This window comes from Giraffa tippelskirchi, chromosome 13, assembly GCF_054371585.1.
Source record: "Giraffa tippelskirchi isolate mGirTip1 chromosome 13, T2T-mGirTip1v1.2.pri, whole genome shotgun sequence".
Lineage (NCBI taxonomy): Eukaryota > Metazoa > Chordata > Mammalia > Artiodactyla > Giraffidae > Giraffa > Giraffa tippelskirchi.
This window is the reverse complement of record NC_137287.1, coordinates 80,122,573-80,146,331: the sequence shown is the minus strand read 5'-3', so window position 1 is coordinate 80,146,331 and position 23,759 is coordinate 80,122,573. Positions and strand designations below refer to the sequence as shown.

Below are 23,759 nucleotides of genomic sequence, written 5' to 3'. Positions count from 1 at the left end.
ATAAAAGTTAAGTTCTTTGCAGTGTCTGTCCTACAAGGCCCTACGTGACGTGGTCCCCGTTTCCTCTCTGACATCCACTCTCTCCCCCTTCTCTCCCTCTGCCTGTCACAAGGGCACCTTGCCCTCCTCAGATGCTCCATGCTTAGAGGCTGGGTTTTCTGTGTCGTCTGGTCCCTCTCCCTGAGTGCTTGTCCCTCAGGTGCCCACCAACTCTGTCACCTTCTTCCTGTCTCCGACCACCAGAGTGTGTTCCCTGACCACCTCCTCTGTCCCTGTCTGTGCCAGTGGCCCGGCCCTGAATCTGCGTACGCAGCTCGGGTTTCTCTTTTTCTATCGATATCTGTCACCTTCTTACATACTGTATAATTTACTTTACTTTTGTTTATTATTTGTCTTCCCCCTAGAATGTTATCTGGGCTTCCCAGGTGGCGCAGTGGTAAAGAATCCGCCTGCCAGTGCAGGAGACTCAAGAGATGCGAGTTCAATCCCTGGGTCGGGAAGTTCTCCTGGAGTGAGAAATGGCAACCGGCTCCAGTATTCTTGCCTGGAGAATTCCATGGACAGAGGAGCCTGGGGTACTACAGTCCATGGGGTCATAAAGAGTTGGACATGACTGAGTGACTATCACACACACGAAATGTTATCTAGGGCTCTTTGCTGATCTATCCAGACACCTTGAATAGCATCTAGCACGGAGAATGTACAGTGGTCAGTGGATGCTGATTGAAGGAATGAGTGTACATCCCACCAAGTGACTGCTGAGTGTCTGCTCTCATGCCCTGTGCTTAGTCACTCAGTCGTGTCTGACTCTGTGACCCCATGGACCATAGTCCGCTAGGCACCTCTGTCCATGGGATTCTCCAGGCAAGAATACTGGAGTGGGTTGCCATGCCCTCCTCCAGGGGATCTTTCCAACCCAGGGATCAAACCCAGCTCTCCAGCATTGCAGGTGGATTCTTGACTGTCTAAGCCACCAGGAAAGCCACTCTCATGCCCTAAGACTGAGTATTTGCGAACTTATCTCCTAAACTGATAAAAGAAAAATGATATGCTTTAACTTAAAAAAATTTATTTATTGGCTGCACTGGATCTTCATTGCTGCATTTAGGCTTTTCTCTAGTTGTGGCTCGTGGGGGCTTCTCATTGCACGTGGCTTCTCTTGTTGCAGAGCACAGGCTTTACGTACACAAGCTTCAGTAGTTGTGGGACATTGGCTTAGTTACTCCACAACATGTGGAAACCTCCCAGACCAGGGATTGAACCCGTGTCCCCTGCATTGGCAGGTGGATTCTTAACCAATGGACCACCAGTAAAATCCTACTTTGACTTACAAGAATCATTTTAGATTATTTCTTAGATTGAACATTACTTTATATACTGATTTTGGGGGGCATCTGTTTCTTCTGCCACCATTTGACTGTTCATGTGCTATTCTCCATTTTTCTCTTTTACTTTACTCATCTTTTATTATTCTTAATATCAGCCACCTGTTTGTTGGAGATAATTTTTGGCCGTTTTCTCTGTAAACTTCCTTGGTTTTTTTGATGCATGAAAATTTTGTCACAAATTCTACCATAATTTTTTTGTGATTTCTAGGTTCTTTGTTTTCTAAGACAAACATTTAATTCCAAGATGATAAAAAATACTCTTTGAGATTGTCCTCTAGCTTATATTTGAAATATTTGATCCATTTGTAATTTTGGTGTCCAGTTAGACATTTAACTTTTCTTTTGAGGGATTTCTTGAAGGTTTTTGAGTAGAAGGTTTATGTGATGGGTTATTCTGGGAGACATAGTTTAAGTCCTGACTGCCACTTACTGGCTAAGTGTACGTCCTCCTGTAAAATGGAGACAGGAATAGGACCTGCTGATGGAGAACATTAAGTGAGGTGACCTGTAGAGCACTTTACCATAGCTCGTACCACAGTATTAGGTATGGTTAATACTACTAGGAACTGCTTCTGGTAATAATTTTTACTAAGTATTATTTCGGGAGGCTTTTCGGGGTTGGTGGTAGGAAGGATAGATTAAGGAGGGGGAGCAAAAGAAATAGATAAAATTTTTAGCAGCTAGTTTTATTAGGTGGGCTTCCCAGGTGGCTCAGCTGGTAAAGAATAGGCCTGCAGTGCAGGAGATCTGGGTTCTATCCCTGCGTGGGAAGAGCCTGTGGAGGAGGGCATGGCAGCCCGCTCCAGTATTCTTGCCTGGAGAATCCCCATGAACAGAGGAGCCTGGTGGGGTACAGTCCATGGGGTCGCAAAGAGTCAGACACGACTGAGCGACTAAGCACAGCATAGCACAGTTTTAGGCAGGGTGAGAATCACTCAGGGTCTGACTATGATTATAGCAAACTTTATGCACAGTTAGAATTACTATCATATATTTTAGTAAATTGGTAAATCTTACAAAGTAATGAAATTTTAATGTAAGGATGACACTTTATAATTTTCTTCTGGTTAATGTATTATGACTTCGGGCGAATTGTTTATTCAGCATGATTGGGTCAGTGTTATCTGCCTTCCACAATCCTTGATCAAATTTCCTGCTTCTGACTTACATACGAGATCCTGATAGAAAGCTTTACAGTACTACTCTTATCTAAATATTGCAAAAAAAAAAAAGATTGCAAGACAACTTACTTGAAGTTGCTAAAGCACCAGAGTATTTATGCATGAGTGCTCAGTTGTGTCTGACTCTTTGCGACCTCATGGACTGTAGCCCACCAGGCTCCTCTATCCAGGCAACAATGCTGGAGTGGATTGCCATTTGCTCCTCTGGGTCATCTTCCTGACCCAGGGATTGAACTCATGTCTCTTGTGTCTCCTGCATTGGCAGGCAGATTCTTTACCACTGTGCAACCTGAGAAACCAGTGGTTAAGAATCCAAAGTTTTTATATCTGTATGTAAAACAGTGGGCCTTTCTAGGTGGTGCTAGTGGTAAAGAATCTGCCTGCTGATGCAGAAAATGCAAGTGACATGGGTTTGATCCCTGGGTTGGGAAGATCCCCTGGAGTAGGAAATGACACCCCACTGCAGTATTGTTGCCTGGAAAATTCGATGGGCAGAGGAGCCCAACAGGCTACAGTCCATGGGGCCGCAAAAACACTACTGCTGACCCTCTGTCATTTGTTTTACCAGGCTTCAGAAAGCGTCAAGATCATACTCTGAGCATAGATTGTCGAGAGAGAACAAGCATGTACAGTTGACCCTTGAACAACATGGACCTGAACTGTGTGGGTCCACTTATATGCAGAGTTTTTCAATAAATACGGTACTGCGTAGTCAACATGAGGTTGAATCTGCTCTTGTGGATGACAGATGTAGAGGGCAGCTGTGGTGCTTGATCTTCTGTGGGTCCCCTGGATACCAAGGGATGACTGTGAGTGTGTTTTTTTTTTTTTTTAATTCATCTTTAAAGAAAATGACAAGTATTTCACCCTGCAGTGCAGCAGAGCTCAGAGAAGCCAGCACATGTAGCTCCAGTCAGGTACCTAAGTCAGTAATGTGGTGGTCCACACGTGTGCTGGCTTAATGAACTGCCTGGTGGAATGGGAGGTTTATACTGTACGGAAAGCATTCTCCGTAGGATGTTATTCTTCATGACGTCAGATGGCCAGCATTTGTCATCTCACCTTCCTCTGGAAAGGGGAGAAGAGGTTACAACTGAACTCGTAGATAGCAGGCTTCAGTACCAACTCAGAGATCTTACGAGCATCTTTGCGTCTCTCTGCAATTGGCTCCTATTACTGTGAACACCTTCCTTACCCCCTCAGTTAGACTCACCCTCCTGGGCTTTTCTTCCTTTCAGGTCCCAGCCCATGGCCTGCCAGCTTCAATCTGACCCCACTAATAGCTCTCTGCTTAAAATTGCTGTAATAATTATTATAGATATATATATATATATTAATCAGGTGACCCTCAACCTATTTTAGTTTTGCTCTTATTGATTTCTTTTTCTCAGCATATAAAATGCACTAATTTTAAGGTATCTTTTTCCTGCTGGAACATTTTTATGAAATAAGTTTATTGAAACCCTTCACAGGTATCCTGGACAGTGTCCTGTGTTGTATGTGCCCAAATATAAGATGAGTTTTTTCCCTCCATGAAACAATCTCTTGGAGAAGAGAGAGCTGGCTTATAGTCAGGTCCGTACAAAATCTCTTACAGAGAACCTTCTCTGTTTGTTCACGTGCACAAAAGTGTGTGGGATGGGGAAACTGAAAGTATTCACATATAACGAAATTCATAATTTTAGGAATTATTGAGAGTTCCTTTGACAGAATTTTTTTTTTTTAAAGGAGACGAAGTTTAGGCTAGATTTAATTATTCCTCGGAGAAGGGTTAAAAACCTCACACTTGCAATTGATAGAATTTTAAAGAGTAGGTAAGTAGGTTTGTTGATGATAAACCAGTCAGCTTTACCCAGATTCTCAGTGACGGCATCTCATATATTCGAAACAGTGCTGCATCTCAACTGACCTGGGAGTAAAAACAATCTATTCTAATTCTCAAGGGGCACTTGTGATGAGGAAGAATCTCACTCTGAAGAATTCAAATGGCTGTGTGAAATGTGCAAATGGGGCAAAAACACTATCTACGTTAATGTATTTTGCTTCATAGGTAATTCACAGTAAGTGTTTCTAACTAAATTGCAATTTAAATGTTAGAGGCGATCATGAACATCTTAGTAACATCACTGACATTTGTTTGTGTCATCAGCTGCCTGAACATCTATTTAGTTTGTTTGGAAGAAAAAAATGTTTCAGATCTTAACTTGGGCAAATAGGAGATCATTATGTTTAGGATTGAAAGATGCTTGCTCATATATGGACTGTATTCTGTGTCATCCAAGGTGGTGAGATCTCTGGGGAGAGATAGCATTACATTATGTACTTAGTTCTGTGCCCGGGGCTCTGACTCTGAGAGCTCATAACATGCTGATTCTTGGGAATGGAGCCTTCATGGCCCCAACTCGGGTGTTCTTCCTACCAAAAGGTTTCTTGATGTTGTCTTCCTCCCCGTGGAGGAACTGACCACTTCCCCTGCCTCTGCCCCACAGTCTAACCCGGTCCTGCAGATAACTTTGTTGTAGACGCCTGTGGACAGAAATCACGTCTGATTTGTCTTAGACCTTCAGAGCTGTGGATGCTCTGGCTGCCTAGATATTTATGGAAGTGAACTTGGATGACTACAGAGGAGCACAGGTTGACTTTCATGGCCCCAGTTCTTGTTCAGGGAACAGGTGGATTTAGGAAAAAGTTTGAAAGACACACATTGCTTTCTCAACTCTTGTTCTGGCTCTCTGAATTTCAAGGACCAAAACAATTTGTATTTCATAGTATTCTTTGTGATTGGGACTCAAGGAACTGAGTAGAGGACTCCTTTAAAGCACATGTAGGTACACAGACCCAGTAGATATGGACTTGAGGTGTTTGCTGGGGCTAGGTCACTGATTTGAGTGGAAGTGCTTGTCCTTGTTGCCTGCATTGACACTGCATGCAGCTAGCAATGCCCTTTGCACCTAGCAGCTCTTTTTACCATCTTTTGAATTTCTGATTGGATGGTCCTGTCTCTCTGGCTTTGGTCTGTGGTACAAGGTATGTGTACTAGGGGCTTCCCTGGCAGCTCAGCTGGTAAAAAAATCCATCTGCAATGCAGGAGACCCTGGTTCAATCCCTGGGTTGAGAAGATACCCTGGAGAAGAGGTAGGATACTCACTCCAGTATTCTTGGGCTTCCCTGATGGCTCAGACAGAGAATCTGCTTGTAATATGGGAGACCTGGGTTCGATCCCTAGGTTAGGAAGATCCCCTGGAGGTGGGCATAGCAACCCACTCCAGTATTCTTGCCTGGAGAATCCCCATGGACAGAGGTGCCTGTTGGGCTACAGTCCATAGGGTTGCAAGGAGTCAGACATGACTGGGTGACTAAGCACAGCACACAAGATAGGGGAGGTGAAGAGAAGTGAGTGTTGTTGCACTCTAGTGACCATGCAAGTTAGGATTGCATAAAGCTAGAGAACACAGAAAGCTCAGGCTCCTGGGCTTTGACTAACAAAGAAGTTATTATTTTTTAAAAAATTGAGCCTAACATGGATTATTCCCACAAAAAGCTAAGGAGTAGGTAGGTACGGTGGGCAATTTCCAAATATAGAAGACCAGAGTGGTTTCATTTCTGAGTATGGTGTTGTGTCCGGTTGGCGCCTATCGCTAAGCTGGGTGTCTACCTAGAAGTGCTGCACTGAGGTATTCCTTGTTAGGAGACAAACCGGGGAAAGATGGATATTGTTCTTTTTAATCAGTGCCTGCGAATTGTGAATTGTTCACCGAATCCTTACAGCAACTATATTGACCACAATTTCTTCTTTTGTTTCAGCTTTATTTTGAGATAAGTATAGAGTCCCATGTTGTAGGAAATAACACAAAGAAATCCTGTGTACTTTCACCAGTTCCCCTGTGGTAACATTATTCATGACTGTGGTAGTGTGTCACAGCTGGGAGAGCGTCATCCACGCCAGTAGTTGACCTTTGTCAGATTTCCCTGGTTTTACATGTGCTTATGCGTGTGTGTGTGTGTGTGTGTATTTATTTAGTTCTGTGCAGTTTTACCACATGTGTAATTATCATTTATTTTTCAACACGTGAGGGAAACAAGGCTCGTATAAGTTATGTGAAATGCATAAAGTGGAAACCTGGGGTTTGCATCTAGGACTGTTCGATCCAGATTTTTGCTTTTTTGGTAATAATAATGATGGATAACAGTCGTAATCAGTAATACAATGGCTGAAACTTGCATTACATATGAAACGTCAAGTATTTACCACGTGCCAGGACTGTTAAAGTGTATGAACTCATTTAATCCCCCCAAGAACTGTACCATATAAATTATATCACAGTTGAATTTGTATCATTCAACTCTAATCATATTACTAAGGAATAGGTAATCATTTTTACTACTCCTGAAATCGGTAATAGAATAGTGAAATTCTACCTTCTTTTTACATAATTTCATAGTTTGAACCTCTGACCTTGACCGCTGATCTTGGCGGTTTTGTGTGTGTGTGTGTATGTATTTGTATAAAGTGAGACCTGTACATTGACTTAGGTTGAGATACCTTAAAAATATTTTTACTGAATTGTAAATAAGTGCTAGTTTAGGAAGGGTGCCAGGTTTTTATGGGAACAAATATAAACCACCAATACTTAAGAATGTAATTGGGAGAAGGTTTTATTTATTTACTTTTCCCTAGAGTATTTCAGATCTTTGTGGCCAAATACAGCCCCAGGAATGTTTCGATTTAATCGAATCTCAAGTTACATATCTCACTTCCAAAGTGGTACCGAATGCATTTGGTTGTAAGTTAATCACGTTATCAGAATATTATAACGCTTTAGGAAGATAACAGCTACACTGATCAGAAGGCCATAATTTACGAGTCTTTGCCGGTGGAATATCTTGTAAAGCTGTCTCTCTGATGAACAGCAGCACTTTTTCAGACCAGAAATAACAACAGTCCCATGTGCTAGTAAATCCCAGGAGGTCTCGGTGTTTTTGTAGACAGCAGACAGAAATAAAAGGAATTTTGTCCTTTTTACCTCATGTAATCCCGCTGGAAAATGAAACATGTGCTCTGAGTTGATACTGACTTCTGCCAGGTCACCTCCCTGAAGAGTCCGGGCAAGCGCTGTTGCAACATTTCTTGGACAGGAGTCTGCCGGCCCCTGAACGCGATGGATGGTCTGCACAGCCCGCTCCCGGGACACTGTGCTACTGTCTGCTCGAGGGAGCTTCCAGCGAGAACATGCGTGACCTGCATCTGTTGCCTTGACTCTCCCCAAGGGCATCACATACCCTCAAATTAGAGTTGCATTTAGGCTAAGTGCTGCAGAGTTTGTTGTTGTCACAAAGAGGGTGACTACAAAGAATGCTGCACCAAGTATGGTTTCTTCTGGCTTACTTTTTAGAACTTGACTTTGGACGTTCGATAATGCAAATGTTTTTGAAGCTATATATTATTAGGAACTGTTTGGAAACCACAAAACCTTTTTAATGGACCACGCTATCAATTTTCTGCTCTTCTAAAGAAGTTTTTCCTATTCATGACTCACTTCACTCTTTGGCTAACGTCGAGGGAAATGTAATAACGATTAAGGGAAGGAATGTATGCGTTTTCTTCTTTTCTTTTTTTTTTTGAAAGCTTGTACATATTTTTTTGTTTCGGGTTATGTAAACTTGGAGGACTGTAAAATGTTGACCACCGCAGAAGGTAAAAACAGGCCTTCTATACATACACCTTTAGAATTTAAAAATCCAAAAGCTTCCTTTGTTTCTTTGGAGAAGAGTTTTGCTTGATGGCCCAGAATACAGATCCAGTAAAAACGACATGTTCCAGCCGTCAATTACACACACCTTAAGCGAAATTAATGAGATCACCCTGAGATTACACTTTGTGTTTTATTTTCATTTTATAGGTCTGTATGAGCTGTTGGTGGCTCTGCCAGCCCAGCTGCAGCCACATGTGGACAGCCAGGAAGACCTGACCTTCCTCTGGGATGTGTTTGGTGAAAAAAGCCTGCATTCACTAGTCAAGGTAAACCATGCTGATGTCAGATTTTTCTTTGTGGAAAAACATATGGAAAAATATTTTGAGCGCCATCCAGTAAACCAGAGATCAAATTATTGCCCTCCAAAAACAAAACAGCCTTGTTCCATTTCACTGACAGGCGTGGAAGTTGTTAAAAAGATTCTACCAAAAATACATAGATGATTTCACTTAATGGTGGCGACCTGGCTGTGCATACTAATGGAGCAAGCCTGCGCCTGCCCTTGTTTAGCAAAAGAATGTGCAATAGTCACAAGAAGGTTTAGACTCCTCATGGTCAACATTCATGAGCTGGAGTTTAACTTAAATAAATAAATGTTCGCAGCAAAAATTAGAAGGAATATATTTTCTGAGGTTAAGGATGGCAGCTGTTCAGTAGCCACATTAATTTAAAATAATTTCCTCTAACAAAGTCAAATGAAATTCTAGCAAGCTGTTTCTCTTCTTGGCCCAGCGCCACTGACATGGTATTTTGTGTATAAATACACTGACGCTAAATAGGAATAAAAAACAGTGTTTGGAGACCGGTTTCGCCAAGCGTCATACCCTGGAAATGATCAACCACCAGAAATCAGATCTTGCCACACAGCAGTGCTGGGAGTGATCAGAAGTCTTAAAATAGTAAAACGAGAACAAGGAACTTACTGGAAAATATGCCACTCTTGCTTCTGGAAATATGAATTGCATTTTCTCCCATTTAACTCAAGCTGAAAGGAATTTAAAGTCTTACAGAGTCTGCAGGAGATAGAAACTTATGCTTCAACAGTATCTGATCCTATACTTACTTCAGCTCCATCTGTTATGGTTGTCTGTTGTGATAAGAGGCTTTTTGACTGATGTATAGTATTTGGAAACGAGGCACCATTGTTTCACAGGACAGGACAATTCTTACTGCATGTTTGTTTTTTGTTTTTTTTTTTTTATCAGATTTGCTGAGATTTGTGTGCTTTAAGCAGTAGCAATTCTCAAGAAATTAAAGTGTTGATCTGTGGCATTTTCCTAGCTATACATTTAAAGAGTGCTTTATTGTGTGTGTGTTTATTTTTTTTTAGTTTTTGTATTATTGCCAAGATATCTTTGTACTCTAAATAATTTTAGGTAGTTTAGTCGCTCTCTTGAGATGTATTAGAAATGGTCTTGGGCTAATAATTGATGAAGTTTATGACTTAGTGAAGCAATCATGAAAATACTCCTGTATTAAATGTTTGGAAGTTGGATAGTTATGGATTGTTTAGATTGATTTGATATCTTGATAGAAGGAATAAAACACATTTCAAATGGCACCATCATTTCTTAATCAGTAAACAAATATGCCCCCCAAACAATGGATGTGTATGTTTGTATTTATTTATACTGTGGCTACTATCTCAGTTTCCTTGCCTATAAAGTGGAAATTATATTACCTATTGACAAGATTTTTTTAATTAAACTGTTTAGTTTGTGTTGGAGAACAGCTGATTAACAATGTTGTGATAGTTTCAGGTGGACAGCAAAGGGACTCAGCCATATATATGCATGTATCCATTCTCCCCCAAACTACCCTCCTGCCAGGCTGCCATATAATATTGACAGAGTTCCCTCTGCTACACAGTAGGACCTTGTTGATTATCCATTTTAAATACAGCGGCGTGTACATGTCCATCCCAAACTCCTTAACTATCCCTTCCCCCCGTGCTCCTGCCCCCTGCAACCAAAACTTTGTTCTCTAAGTCTGTGAGTCTGTATCTGTTTGACACGGTCATTTGTTGACAGAGTTTCAAATAAAATAGTGAAGATCTTAGTTCTTTTGGTAGTTATGTGGGTTAGGTGAATAAATTATTAAGAAGAAATTTAATTATCATAGCATGTGAAGGACCAAACAGAATTGGCACAGATGGTTGTTATTTTTAATATTAAAAGAATAAAACTAAAGTTAAAAAATTCTTAGTTACACTAGCTGTTGGGTTTTCAGCACAAGTTGTTATTCAAAGTATGTGTTCATAATTAAGTGACTAGGAAGCATACTGTTACCAATATCTGGTTTATAAAAACAGTGTAGCAAATAAATGGGTGTTGCTAGTATTTTAAATAGCATAATAACATGTACTCTATTCCAAATGTTTTTCAGTAATTGCCATAAAATGTATTTTAAAAATTAGTTTTATTATGTAATTCTAGTATGTTCTCAGTTTTTTAATAGACATGCCCCCCCCCCTTTTCCCCCGCGCAGACTCAAGGTGTCCTTTGACTGACCCATTATGTTAGTTTTCAAGTAGGAAAACCTAGGATGCCTCCAGAAGGCAGGTCTCACGGGATCAGGAGCGTAGTTTAAACAGCTGGAACAATCTGCTTACCCGTCTTCCAAGAGCCTCTACTGCAGGGTGGAGGAGAGAAGGCTTCGGCTTCTGTACATCAATCTCGGTAGAGCAAAAGGAATTTGTTTGAAAAGATTCGTTTTGTGTGCTTTGATGTTATGCTTTTTTGCCTGCAGTTGACGCTGTTGGTACATGATTTAGAACTGGGTGAATGGAAAACTTGATTTTATTCTAGCCCCCAATCTTCATAGTTCTCATCTTTTGGGTAAAAAACGAAAGTGGTTGTTAATTGCCTCACAGTTTTAAATACGGACAACTTGCTGATCTGATGTAACATATATTTAAGAAGGGGCAGGTTTGGTGCTGGGGTCTGCAGCAGGTATGGCATGCCACCTTAAGATTTTGAGCTCCACTCCGAGGGGAATACTGTAGGTTGTGAGTTGTCATGGGGAAAGAACCATGATGATCCTGTACTGTAACTGAAGATTTTTTTTAAAAGAAAAATTTCTAAATAGAAAAGTTGAATAATAAAAACCGTGAGTATGAGATTCCAAAAAAGGGTTAAGGTGAAATCAGAAGAAAGTTGATATCGGGACTTCCCTGGCAGTCCAGTGGTTAAGACCCTGTGCTTTCAATGCAGGGGGCATGGGTTCAATCCCTGGGTCAGGGACCTAAGATCCAACATACTGCGTGGTGTGGCCAAAAAATAAATAAACAAGAAGAAAGATGGTACCTATTGAAGACCTTGGAAATATCATATATAAGAATGGAAATATCCTATCTAATGAGAGACCAGACAAGGACATCAGTTTCCACATTATCTAGTGAAGGTGATGGACGCGCAGAGCCACGTTTTGGATCCATGTTTTTGCAGATTTATGGACCCATGAAGCATGTTGTTTGTTCCCGAATCTCATTTCCAAATCGTATCTCCTATCCTTGTGTTTTTTCCTTTTGAAATTCCTTTACTTTAAATTTTATTTTATTCAGTTACATTGTATGTATTTTTATAATCTGGATTAAGTTCATTTTAAGCCAACAAGATATGGCTTAAAGACTTCCTTAACTATTAATTTTAAAGAAGATTGGTAGTTCTCTTTCTTCAAGAAATTTTTGTCCTTATTTCACAATTGTGTTGGATTTCTAGGATAAGAACATAAAAATTTTAGTACCTTTTAAATAGCTGCCTATGTTTTTTTTTTTTTTTCCTGCCTTTTCAAATAGTTGCATATTTGTATGGGGCAGGAGAAAAAAAGGTAGTAATCTGAATTTTATTCTTTTGGAGATTCTGAAGTATTTCAACAAAACACAACTATTATTTGCAAGGAAAATTTCCTGTTATGATTGCACTGTTGTGTGTATTTGTGTGATTTCAGTCTTAAAGGAGTCATGATAAAACTCGACCAGACCCTGATAACATTTAGTTACGTAGTTTTAATTTCTGATGCTTGACTGTTTTGTTCGCGCTGTCTTTGTTGAGGTGTCGCTCTGTGCCAGACACTATGTAGGACACCAGGGATAAGCTTTCCAATAGAGCAGGTTTATCCCCTTGTTTTGTAGGGTCTTCAGCCCCCCAGAGGGCTAGTAGACATGGTGATGAGCAGTTAACAGCATTCCACGATGGCCCATGGTCTCAGCTCTTTTTGATATGCAGAAGGTGCATCCCTCAGTGCTGGCCTCAGAGAGGGGCTGGAGGAGGAACTGGTATTTTAAGCTAAAGCTGCATGTTGAAGTGAAAGTGAAAGTGAAGTCGCTCAGTCGTGTCCGACTCTTTGCGACCCCATGGACTGTAGCCTACCAGGCTCTTCCGTCCATGGGATTCTCCAGGCAAGAATACTGGAGTGGGTTGCCATTTCCTTCTCCAGGGGATCTTCCCAACCCAGGGATCGAACCCAGGTCTCCTGCATCGGAGGCAGACGCTTTAACCTCTGAGCCACCAGGGAAGTCTAAGTCTTCTCTATTCCAAGTTTGTTGAGTGTTTTTTTTTTTTTTTTTATCATAAATGGATGTTGGATTTTTTTTTTCAAATGATTCTTTCATATAGATTATATAGACTTTTGATCATATAGACTTTTCTTTATCCTGTTGCTATGATGGATAGCAATAAAGTGGATTACTTTATTCCTTCTGAATATTGAGCCAGACTTTGCATTCCTGGGAAAAATCCCACTTGGTTTTGGTATATAGTTCATGTTATAGTTGGTTGGGTTTGATTTGCTAATGGTTTGTTGAGGATTTTTACATCTCTGTTCATAAGAGATACTAGTCTGTAGTTTTGCTTTCTTGTAATGTCTTTATCTGGTTTTGGTAGTAGGGTAATGCTTGGCATATAGTTAGGAAGTGCACTCTCTGCTTCTATTTTTTTCTGGAAGAGTTTGTAGAATATTGGTAGGATTTTTCCCATAAATTCACCATTGAAACCATCTGGGCCTAGTGCTAGCTGTTTGGGAAAGTTATTAACTGTTGATTTCTTTAGTAGATATAAGCCTATTTAGATCATCTATTTATTTTTGTGGGAGAGTTTTTGTCATTTGTATCTTTCAAGGAATTGGTGGAATCATGTATAAGTTATCAAATTTGAGGGCCTGGAATTGTTTATAATCTTTTATTATCTTTTTAATGTCCGTGGAATCCATAATGATGACTCTTCTTTCACTTTTTTTTTTTTTTTTTTTTTTCCCAAATTGGTCAAAATCAGTTTTTATTTTTTTTTATTTATTTATTTTTTTTATAAATTTATTTATTTTACTTGGGGGCTAATTACTTTACAATATTGTAATAGTTTTTGCCATACATTGACAAGAATCAGCCATGGGTTTACATGTGTTCCCCTTCCCGAACCCCCCACCCACCTCCCTCCCCCTCCCATCCCTCTGGATCATCCCACTGCCCCGGCCCCGAGCCCTTGTCACATGCATCGAACATGGAATGGTGCTCTGTTTCACATATGACAATACACATGTCTCAATGCCATTCTCCCAGAACGTCCCACCCTCACCTTCTCCCTCAGAGTCCATAAAATTGTTCCATGCATCTGTGTCTCTCATTCTGTCCCGCATATAGGGTTATCGTTACCATCTTTCAGATTCCATATATATGCATTAGTATACTGTATTGTTGTTTTTCTTTCTGGCTTACTTCACTCTGTATAATGGGCTCCAGTTTCATCCATCTCAGTAGAACCGGTTCAAATGTATTTTTTTTAATGGCTGAGTAATATTCCATTGTGTATATGTACCACAGCTTCCTTATCCATTCATCTGCTGATGGACATCTAGGTTGCTTCCATGTCCTGGCTATTGTAAACAGTGCTGCGATGAACATTGGGGTACACGCGTCTCTTTCAATTCTGGTTTCCTCGGTGTATATGCCCAGCAGTGGGATTGCTGGGTCACTTTTGATATTATTAGGAGTTTGTGCCTCATTTTCTTCTTTGTTAGCCTGGCTGTGGGTTCATCAGTTAATCTTTTCAAAGAACCAGCTTTTGGTTTCACTGATTTTTTTTTTTTTTCTGTTTCAATTCTATTGCTTGTATTTTATTCTTTCTTTTTTTCTCCTTGCTCTTTTTCCTCTAGTTTCCTAAGGTAGAAGCTTAGAAAATTGATTTTAGTTTTGCTTTTTTCTTTTCTTCGATGCCATGCTTTCCCTCTAACCACTACTTTTGCATCATTCCACAAATTTTGTTAAACCATATTTTCATTTATTGCAAAATGTTTAAAAAATTTATCTTGAAACTTCTCCCTTGGCCCATGTGTACTTTAGAATTGTTGGTTAGTTCCCAAACATGTGGAGATTTTACTGCTGTCTTTCTGTTATTGATTTCTGTTTTAACTCCATGTGACCTGAGAGCGTATGCTATATGATTTCCATTTTGCTGAGGTGTATTATGGTTCAGAATGTGGTCTGTCTTGTTCTGTGTTAGCTTGAGAAGAATGTGTATTCTGCTGCTGTTGGATGAAGTATTTGATTAAGTTGGTTGATGGTGCTAAATACTGATTTTCTGCCTGCTGGATCTGTCCATCATTGATAAAAGAGTGTTGAAGTTTTCTAGTACAAAAGTGGCTTTGTTCATTTCTTCTTGCAATCTTATCAGTTTTGCGTCATGTGTTTTGACACTGTCTTGTTAGATGCATACGCATTGAGGATTATTATGTTTTTTCACAGGGTTGACTCTTTTTTCGTCGTGTAATACCCTCCTTTATCCCTTACAGTTTTCCTTGTTCTGCTGTCCACTTTGTCTGAAACTGATGTGGGTACTTCAGCTTTCTTTTGGTTAGTGTTAGCGTGGTCTTTCTTTCTCCATTTCTTTCTTTTAATCAGTCTATACTTATAGATATATTTGTCACACCTGGGAGAGCTGGGTGTGTTCTATTTTTAAGATGCGTTCTTATAGACAATAGTTTCTTCCTTTTTCAATCTACTCTCATAGTCTTTGTCTTTCAATTGATATATTTAGACCTTCATATTTAGAGTGTTTGTTGATATAACTGGTTATATTTGCCATGTCTGCCACTGATTTCTGTTCATAGCACTTGTTTTTTTTTTTTATTTTTATCACCCTCTCTCTTCCTACTCTGCTTTTAGGTGAACACTTTATATGATTCCATCGATTCCTTCCTAACATATCAAAGTTTTTTTAGTGCTTGCCATTGAGTTTGCTACATACATTAGCAACTAATCTAGGTCTACTCTGAAGTAGCACTGTACCTTGTCACAGGTAGTTGCAGGTATCTTATAAAGAATATTCTTAATTCCTTTTTCTACATCCTTTATAGCATCGCTGTCATTCATGTCACTTATCCATATACTATCGTCACCAAAACATTGCTGTTATTATTTTAACAAAGAGTTGTCAGATCAGTTAAGAGTAGGAAAAATAAAACATTTTGTTTTATTTACTCCTTCTCTGATGCTCTTCTTTTCTTGATGTAGTGCCTGACCTATATCACTTTCCTTGTCTCTTAAAGAGTTTCTTTTAACACTTGTTCCAAGGCAGGTCTACTGACTGCTGCTCCTGCTGCTAAGTCGCGTCAGTCGTGTCCGACTGTGCAACCCCATAGACGGCAGCCCACCAGGCTCCTCTGTCCCTGGGATTCTCTAGGCAAGAATACTGAAGTGGGTTGCCATTTCCTCCTCCAGTGCATGAAAGTGAAAAGTGAAAGTGAGGTCGCTCAGTCATGTCCAACTCTTCGCAACCCCATGGGCTGCAGCCTACCAGGCTCCTCCGTCCATGGGGTTTCCCAGGAAAGAGTACTGGAGTGGGGTGCCATTGCCTTCTCCGCTATTGACAGCAGATTTCTTTTAAAGTTTGTGTGTTTATTTCTCCTTTACTTTCAAAGTACGGTTTCATTGGATACAGAATTCTAGAGTGGTGTTTCTTCCTTTCAACACTTGAAATATTTTACTCCAGTTTCTCCTTGCTTACATAGTTTCTGATGAGGTGTCTGATGTTATTCTTGTCTTTGTCTTCTATAGGGAAGGTGTTTTTTCACTTGGAATTATGTCAATATTTTCTCTTTATTTTTGGTTCTTGCAGTTTGAATATGGTGTACGAAAGGGTAGATTATTGGGCATTTATTCTGTTGGATATTTTCTGAGCTTCCTGGATCTGTGGTTTGGTGTTTTGTCATTAATTTCGGAGCATCCTCAGTCATTATTACTTTGAGTATTTCTTCTCTCTCTCTTTGTTACAAAAGATGTATGGAACATGTCCCATAGTTCTTGGAAATGCTGTTCCTTTTTAAAAATTTCATCCCATTTCTCTTTGTGTTTCAGTTCGGGGAATTTCCATTAACATATTTTCAATCTTACTGATTCTTTCCTTGGCCATGTCCAGTCTACTGATGAGCACATCAAAAGCATTCTTCATTTCTGTTATAGTGTTCCTTGTTTCTAGCATTTATTTTGATTCTGTCTTAGAGTTTCCATCTCTCTGCTTACATTTTCCATCTGTTCTTGCGTATTGTCCACTTTTTCCATTAGAGCTATTAGCCTGTTAATCATGTGTATTTTAAATTCCCTATTTCATAGTTCCAACTTCTGTGTCAGAGTTGAGTCTTTTTCGGATGCTTGCTTTATCTCTTCAGACTGTGCTTTTATTGCCTTTTATTACGCTTTGTGATTTTCTATTGAAAGTTGGGCATGATGTATTGGGTAATAGGTACTGAGGTGATGAGGCTTTACGTGTGAGTTTTGGCGTTGACCTGGCTGTGTTTAATGTTTGCTGAAGCTCTCAGTACCTGAGTCTCCAGTTTCCTTAGTGTCTCCCCCTCGCCTGTTCCCTTCGTCTTTCCTTAAGAATGCTTGGAGTCTGTGTCTTTGGCTGTCTCAGTTATAACCCACTGTTATTTTACTGGAGCCCTATGGATGGTGGTGAGTTCTTGGAGAGAGGAATTGTTATATAATATTCTGATTAAATGTCAGTCCCTGGGATATGAGGACCTTCAAAAGCATTTCTTAGCCTCTTTGTTTTCTTTCCTTTTTTCCCTTATTTGAGATAGGAAGGCTGGGAGATGGGGATGTGGTTGAGTTATCTTACTGCCCTTTTCTCAGGTCAAATACAGCTCTGATAAATAAAGCTGCTCTCTTGGAGGGATAGCTCAGTTGGTAAAGAATCCGCCTGCAATGCAGGAGACCCTGGTTCAATTCCTGGGTCAGGAAGATCCGCTGGAGACGGGATAGGCTACCCACTCCAGTGTTCTTGGGCTTCCCTTGTGGCTCAGCTGGTAAAGAATCTGCCTGCAATGTGGGAGACGTGGGTTTGATCCCTGGGTTGGGAAGATCCCCTGGAGAAGGGAAAGGCTACTCACTCCAGTATTCTGGCCTGGAGAATTCCATGTACCGCACAGTCCATGGGGTCACAAAGAGTAGGACACGACTGAGCGACTTTCACTTTCACTTTCACTTGGAGGGAAGGGGCTTCCCAGATGGTGCTAGAGGTAAAGAACCCACCGGCCAGTGCAGGAGACAGAGAGACATGGGTTCAGTTCCTGGGTTGGGAATATCCCCTGAAGGAGAGCATGGCAACCCACTCCAGTATTCTTGCCTGGAGAATCCTGTGGACAGAGGAGCCTGGCGGGCTACAGCCCATAGGATCGCAAAGGGTCGGACACAACTGAAGCGACTTAGCATGTATGCACGCTTGGAGGGGAGAGAGCTCTTGGCCTTTGTATTGCAAAATGGTTACTTTTTTCCTTCCCGTGCTTGAAACACTAGGCGATTTTTCTCCTGTTTTCACCATGAGAACTTGGTAGGGCTTTTTTTTGGGGGGGGGGGTAGAGCTCTTTGAGGAAAGTGCAAGGTTCTCCTCCAAGACTGAGTCCCTCAGACTAGTTAGTTACCTTTGCCCAGCATTAATTTGTCAAAATGACCAGTTAAGGGTTCCTGCAAGTTTCTGGCTCCAGCAGTTCCTACCCCTGCTAAGCTGATTTCAGCCACGATTTTCCCTCCCGATTTCAGGTGACAGTTTGTCCTGCAAGTTCCTTTCTCTTCACATGTCTGAGCTGAAACCAGACATCTTCCTTTGCCCTCTTTTTAAGTTGGCTGTGATTTTATTATTGATTTGCAAGAGTTCTTTATTTTGGATAATTGCTTTTTACCAAATTAAAATTGAAAATATTTAATTTCTCTTCTTAAAGATGTCCTACAGTTTTATTTTTAATGAAACACATGATGTCATGGGCAGGTTAGTTGACACGTGGAAGCAAGGTATGAGGGATAACTTAGTGGCAGTTTATTTTCCATCTCTGTATGAATGTGAATTCGTGAAGTCTTTAATGCTTGTGAAGTTAGGTAGGATTTTAAAAGTGAAAACTTTTCTCTTGAGTCTGAAAATAAGTCTTGAGCAGATGCTCAGAAAGCAACCTGTGAATGAGAATGTGCTTTAAAAATTTTATATCTCCAACCTGGAAACTTCAGGAAATGAAAAACCAGCTTGAAGGTAATGCTTGATCTTAATCTTCCAATAATTCCAGTTTTCTTAATCATTAGCACCATGAGACTTGCCTGGAAAGTAGTTATTTCCAGGATAATTGATATAGTCAAGCCATAAAGGAGAGAGACAGATAATTTTATTGGGTAGTGGTTTTATAATCATGCAGGCACTCCACGTTCTTCTCTTCTTTTCATCTAGAAGCAATGGAAAGCATCGTATGGGGAGAGGGGGAGGTGATATTTACACGGTAGTAAATCAGCTTCAAGGCTGAAAGGCTATTTTACAAGAAGCTTGCTGGTCCCAGCTCTTTAGAAACAAATTGTGCTATTTTGGAGGGGAGAGAGGGGTGTGAGGTTCAGAGAGAAAGCCCGCTGGGGAGGTTATGTTACTTGCTTCTGCAATCCCATTTGCCTTGGTGGGAGGAAAAGGAAAAGGCAGTCAGACATTGCGAATGATCCCTGGCCACCTGGCCTGATGGTGGGGAGGGCTGGGTGTCAGCAGCTGGTAACGCTCCTCGGCCAATCAAAGGTAATTGTTTGGCCAGCTCTGTTGGAGGAGCCAGACGAAATTATTTCTTACGTTATAGTTTACATTTTTTCAGGCACAGAAACATGTAAAGTCTGCTGAAGATATGAATTCCTGAGACCCTGAGTAAATTGTTGCCTTTGTAATTCACACTCTGAAAACAGAGGCCATATGTAACCCTTCTTAGAGATTTGCTTGGGACTGGGGATGAGGGGACTAGGGGGCCAGGACTATGGGTACTTGACGGGGTTGTGTCCTCATGCTGGATGTGTGTTTCACATCATGGAACAGCACCTTTTGAAAGCTGCTCTGAGATTTAGATATTCATTTGAATATGCTTCGTTTTAGAGCAGTCACCTTAATTTGCATATATCCATAATTGACTAACAGGGAGTCTGTTTACACACGTATGGGGTATTCTACCTGATTTAAAGAGCAGTTCATTCCCTATTACTCAGCCATAGAATGAAATGAAATTGGGTCATTTGTAGAGATCTAGATGGACTTAGAGACTCATACAGAGTGAAGTAAGTCACAAAGAGAAAAATAAATATTGTATGTTAACACATATATATGGAATCTAGAAAAATGGTACTGATGAACCTATTTGCAGGGCAGAAATAGAGATGCAGACATAGTGAACGAACCTGTGGACATAGCGGGGGAAGGAGAGGGTGGGATGAATTGAGAGAGTAGCATTGAAATACATACATTACCTTGTGTGAAATAGGTAGCCACTGGGAAGCTGCTATGTAACACAGGGGACTCAGCTCGATGCTGTGTGATGACCTAGAGGGGTATGCTGGAGGGGGCGTGGGAAGGAGGCTTAAGAGGGAGGGGATATATATATATATTTATACATATATACATATATATATGCACACACATACATACAGTTGATTCACTTTGCTGTACAGCAGAAACTCGGAAACTAACATAACTTTGTAAAGCAATTATATTACAATAAAAGAGTAAAAGAAAAGAACAATGTATTCCTTAGAATGGGTAGAGGTAGGAAACCAGTAATCCTCTCACTTCCCTTGTGGAGGTGATTCCTGCTATTCTCCAATTCCAGAGAACTGGAATTTCAGTAGGAAAACATAGAACTTCTCTGGATTTTATACCTAGCAGTGGGGTTGCTGGGCAAAGTTGTGCATCCCCCTTCATTAGGTTGTGCTGAGTTGTTCTGTGGGTGTGGTTGGACATACCCAGTAAGGGAATGGTTGGCTCAGGGAGTTGTATGTTTGCAGTTCTGGTGCCTGGATCATCTCTCGTTTTCATCCCAATCCCTGGACTGTGGTGTTTTTGGAGACTTCACCTTAAGGCGAGGGCAGGCAGTTGTTTGTGTCCTGTTACTAGGATGCTGTTGAGCCGTGAGTGTGGTCTTCATGCTCTGAATTGGTTCTCAAGGTACATTGACTGTAGATGGTTATGGACCCAGAGAGGAAAAGGGAGGGGCCCCTTCCTCGGGGCCCCGATGGACTATGAGGTGGTAGGGTCACGTAGAGCTAGGTCCACGCCTCTCTGGGCTGTGTTGGAAGGTGTGCAGGAACACACATGCTTTTCACAGAAGGCTCAAGGTTGAGGTGGAATTTCACATAACAGATTTAAACATGCTTTTGTGGGCTGGCTTGGAGACCTAGCTGCCATTTTAAACAGTGTTTCTAGAATTGTTGTCTTTGCGACCCCATGGACTTCAGCACACCAGACCTCTCTGTCCCTCACCATCTCCTGAAGTTTGCCCAAGTTCATATCCATTGCACCAGTGATGCTATCCAGCCATCTTGTCCTCTGACGCCCTCTTCTCCTTTTGCCGTTAATCTTTCCCAGCATCAGGGACTTTTCCAATGAGTCTTAGATTTTTGTAGTTTCTAGCGTGTGTCTCCAAATCTTAAAAAAAAAAATTAGAAGCAGAAATAAACTTTTGGTGTAAATTCCATTTGATCTGGAGGGAGGGATTGGGTAATATTCCCTGGAGTTTAGTTTGGTGCATCAGGCACTCGGCTCATAATCATTAAGTGAATGAGTGGGTTCCCTATGTGGTTGAACAGGTAATTTCTAGAGGGAGGAATCTTGGAAGCTCTGGGACAGCTTTGATTATTCAGATTACCTTTGAACTTTTGCCTGCCGCTCTTTTCTTTTTTTCTCTCATTCTTGCAGTCGTTTCGTTCTCCTTGTGTTCGTCTAGCTGCCTTGCAAGCAGTGCATGAATCATGGACTTTTGGGGATACTGAGGAGTGTTCCGTGTCCACTCTTGCCCTTCGTGTGGACACACGTCTGCAGTAGTGGCTCAGAGGTGGGACCCTGGAGCCACATTGCTGGGTCTCAGATCCTGGCTGTGCCAAGAACGTGTGCCAACAGTAAGGCGACAGTAACAGTCATAGTGTTTGACTTCACAGCGTCTCCTTTTCCTCATATGTTAAGTGGAGACAGTAGTAGTTATGAGGACTGAATGAATGAATATATGAAACATGCTTTAAATGGTCTGGTACATAAGTCGCTGTGGTTGTTATCATCTTAAACCTCCTGCATTTCTCTCTTTCTGTTTGCTATGTTCACTGCTTATCCCAGAATTTACACTATTTTCTTTTCATCATCCCTTTGGCTACAGTTCTGCTTTTTTTCACCATGATGTTTTCTTGCCTTAATAAACGTTTGTTCTTGCCTTTTTACTTCCTTGGTCTCACTCTGTGAAATTGCAGTGGGAATTAATATAGGCTATGATTTGAAATTCTTGAAAAAGTTCTTGAGTTGGCTACATGAGTTTTCTAACTTCTTCACTTTAAAAATGTCGTAGAATATTTGGGGCGTGAGAAAAGGCAGAACCACAGTTTGAATACCCACATATCCACCACACAGCTTAGGAAAGAAAACATTGCAGATTTGGTTGAAGCCTGAGTGTCCCTTCTTGTGTCTGTTTTTCTCCCTCGCCTGCCCGAGGTCACTTTGTCTTGAATTTCTGTTCCGGAAAAATACGAAATATCACTTTGTATGTTTGAAAACTTTTTATAATTAGAATGATATTCCACAACTTTCTGTATTTTTTTTTTGTGTGTGTAGCATTTTGCTATATATTTTGAGATGTATTTATGGTGATACAGATAACTCTGATTCAGTAATTTCCATGGCTATATGGCATTCTTTGACTTAATTACAAATTGTTTATTCTCCTGGTGATGGCTGTTTACATTGAAAGGTGTCCTTCACATTCAAGATGCCTTCGCTTGGAAACCACTGTTATCTCCATGTCACTTTGAGAAAACAGTGGACTTGGGCAAACGTCGGGAGAGGGTGAGGGACAGGAAGGCCTGGCCTGCTGGAGCCCATGGGGTTGCAAAGAGCTGGACACGACTCTTTGTTCAGTCACATGGGTGACTGAACAACAAAGAGTCCTCTGGTGCACACATGAGATGCTGCTCTAGAGTGGGTGCATCTCACACTTTGTTAGGTGTTACCAGGTTACTCTTCTAAGCTTTGTTTCCTGTTCCACTCCCACCAGCAGAAGAAGAGTCTCCATTGCTTTATATCTGTGTTAATGCTTGGAATTAATTTTTGCCAACAGGGTCAGTTTGAAATATTGTCCGCTTATTGTAGTTTCTACTTATCTGAATACTAGAGATTGAGCAATTCTTGTTTCCTTTCTATGCCTTTTTATATCTTTTGCCTGTTATTTCTCTTTTGCTATGTGTCTTCATCTGGTTGATTTGTGGGAACTACTTCATATATCTGATACTGGATCTCTGTTTGTATGTGTTGTATCTTCTGGTCTGTGTTCCATTCACTTTTTATGATAGTTTATTGCATCAAAGCATGCATTTGCACAGATTATATTTGTCTTAAATGCAGAAGACAGAAGCATCTTGGTCAGACCCACCATCCAGTACAAAATCCTTAGCTCATGGGTGTTAGGAGAACATGTAGTCGGGTGTGAGTTGTATGTAGCCTTCGCCCAAGACTGAGGTCTGAGTTATTTTTAAATGCTGATTCTGTGGCTGTTTGCACTGATCTAGTATTGTAAGCGTCTATGTGACATATTTTGGCACCTACTGTAGTTATGGGTATGGTGTTCATTGAAGCCAGTCCTTTCTGGCAGGAGCTGTGTATAATCCACCCTTGCATATTCCACATGGCTTACAGGTGATGTAGGTGTTGAGGGGGATTGCTGTTGAGAGGGACTGAACACCTTCCCTTCCAGGCTTCATCTTGCCCAGTTTGGTTTCCATTTATTTTACAAATACTTGAGTGCCCACTGAGGGCATAGTGACTTTTGCTCACATCCCATTGAGTTTGTTTATTGCAATACTATGGTCCTTCAGAAATAACTGATAGTGTAGTTTGTTTTTTAAATCACTTTCAATTAGAATTCAAGTTGTGTAAGTTGTGTCATCTTTACTACAGATAGATGAC

At 40.8% G+C, this 23,759-nt stretch overlaps 1 protein-coding gene and 1 non-coding gene across 8 annotated transcripts in view; one reads left to right on the top strand and one right to left on the bottom strand.

Moving 5' to 3' along the window:
- The window catches only part of MPP7 (MAGUK p55 scaffold protein 7), a 289,092-nt gene that overhangs the window by 148,851 nt on the left and 116,482 nt on the right, over window positions 1-23,759 (top strand). For all 7 annotated transcript variants that reach the window (XR_014074097.1, XM_081560899.1, XM_081560898.1 and 4 more), the window contains exon 3: window positions 8,470-8,588. Coding sequence is in view for 6 of the 7 variants with exons in the window: in XM_081560899.1 (XP_081417025.1) it covers window positions 8,470-8,588 (119 nt within the window). In the remaining variant the exon portion in view is untranslated. The remainder of the gene's footprint in view (window positions 1-8,469; window positions 8,589-23,759) is intronic.
- Window positions 12,766-12,837, bottom strand: TRNAR-CCG (transfer RNA arginine (anticodon CCG)). Its single transcript has one exon. It is a non-coding gene; the product is annotated as a tRNA-Arg (tRNA).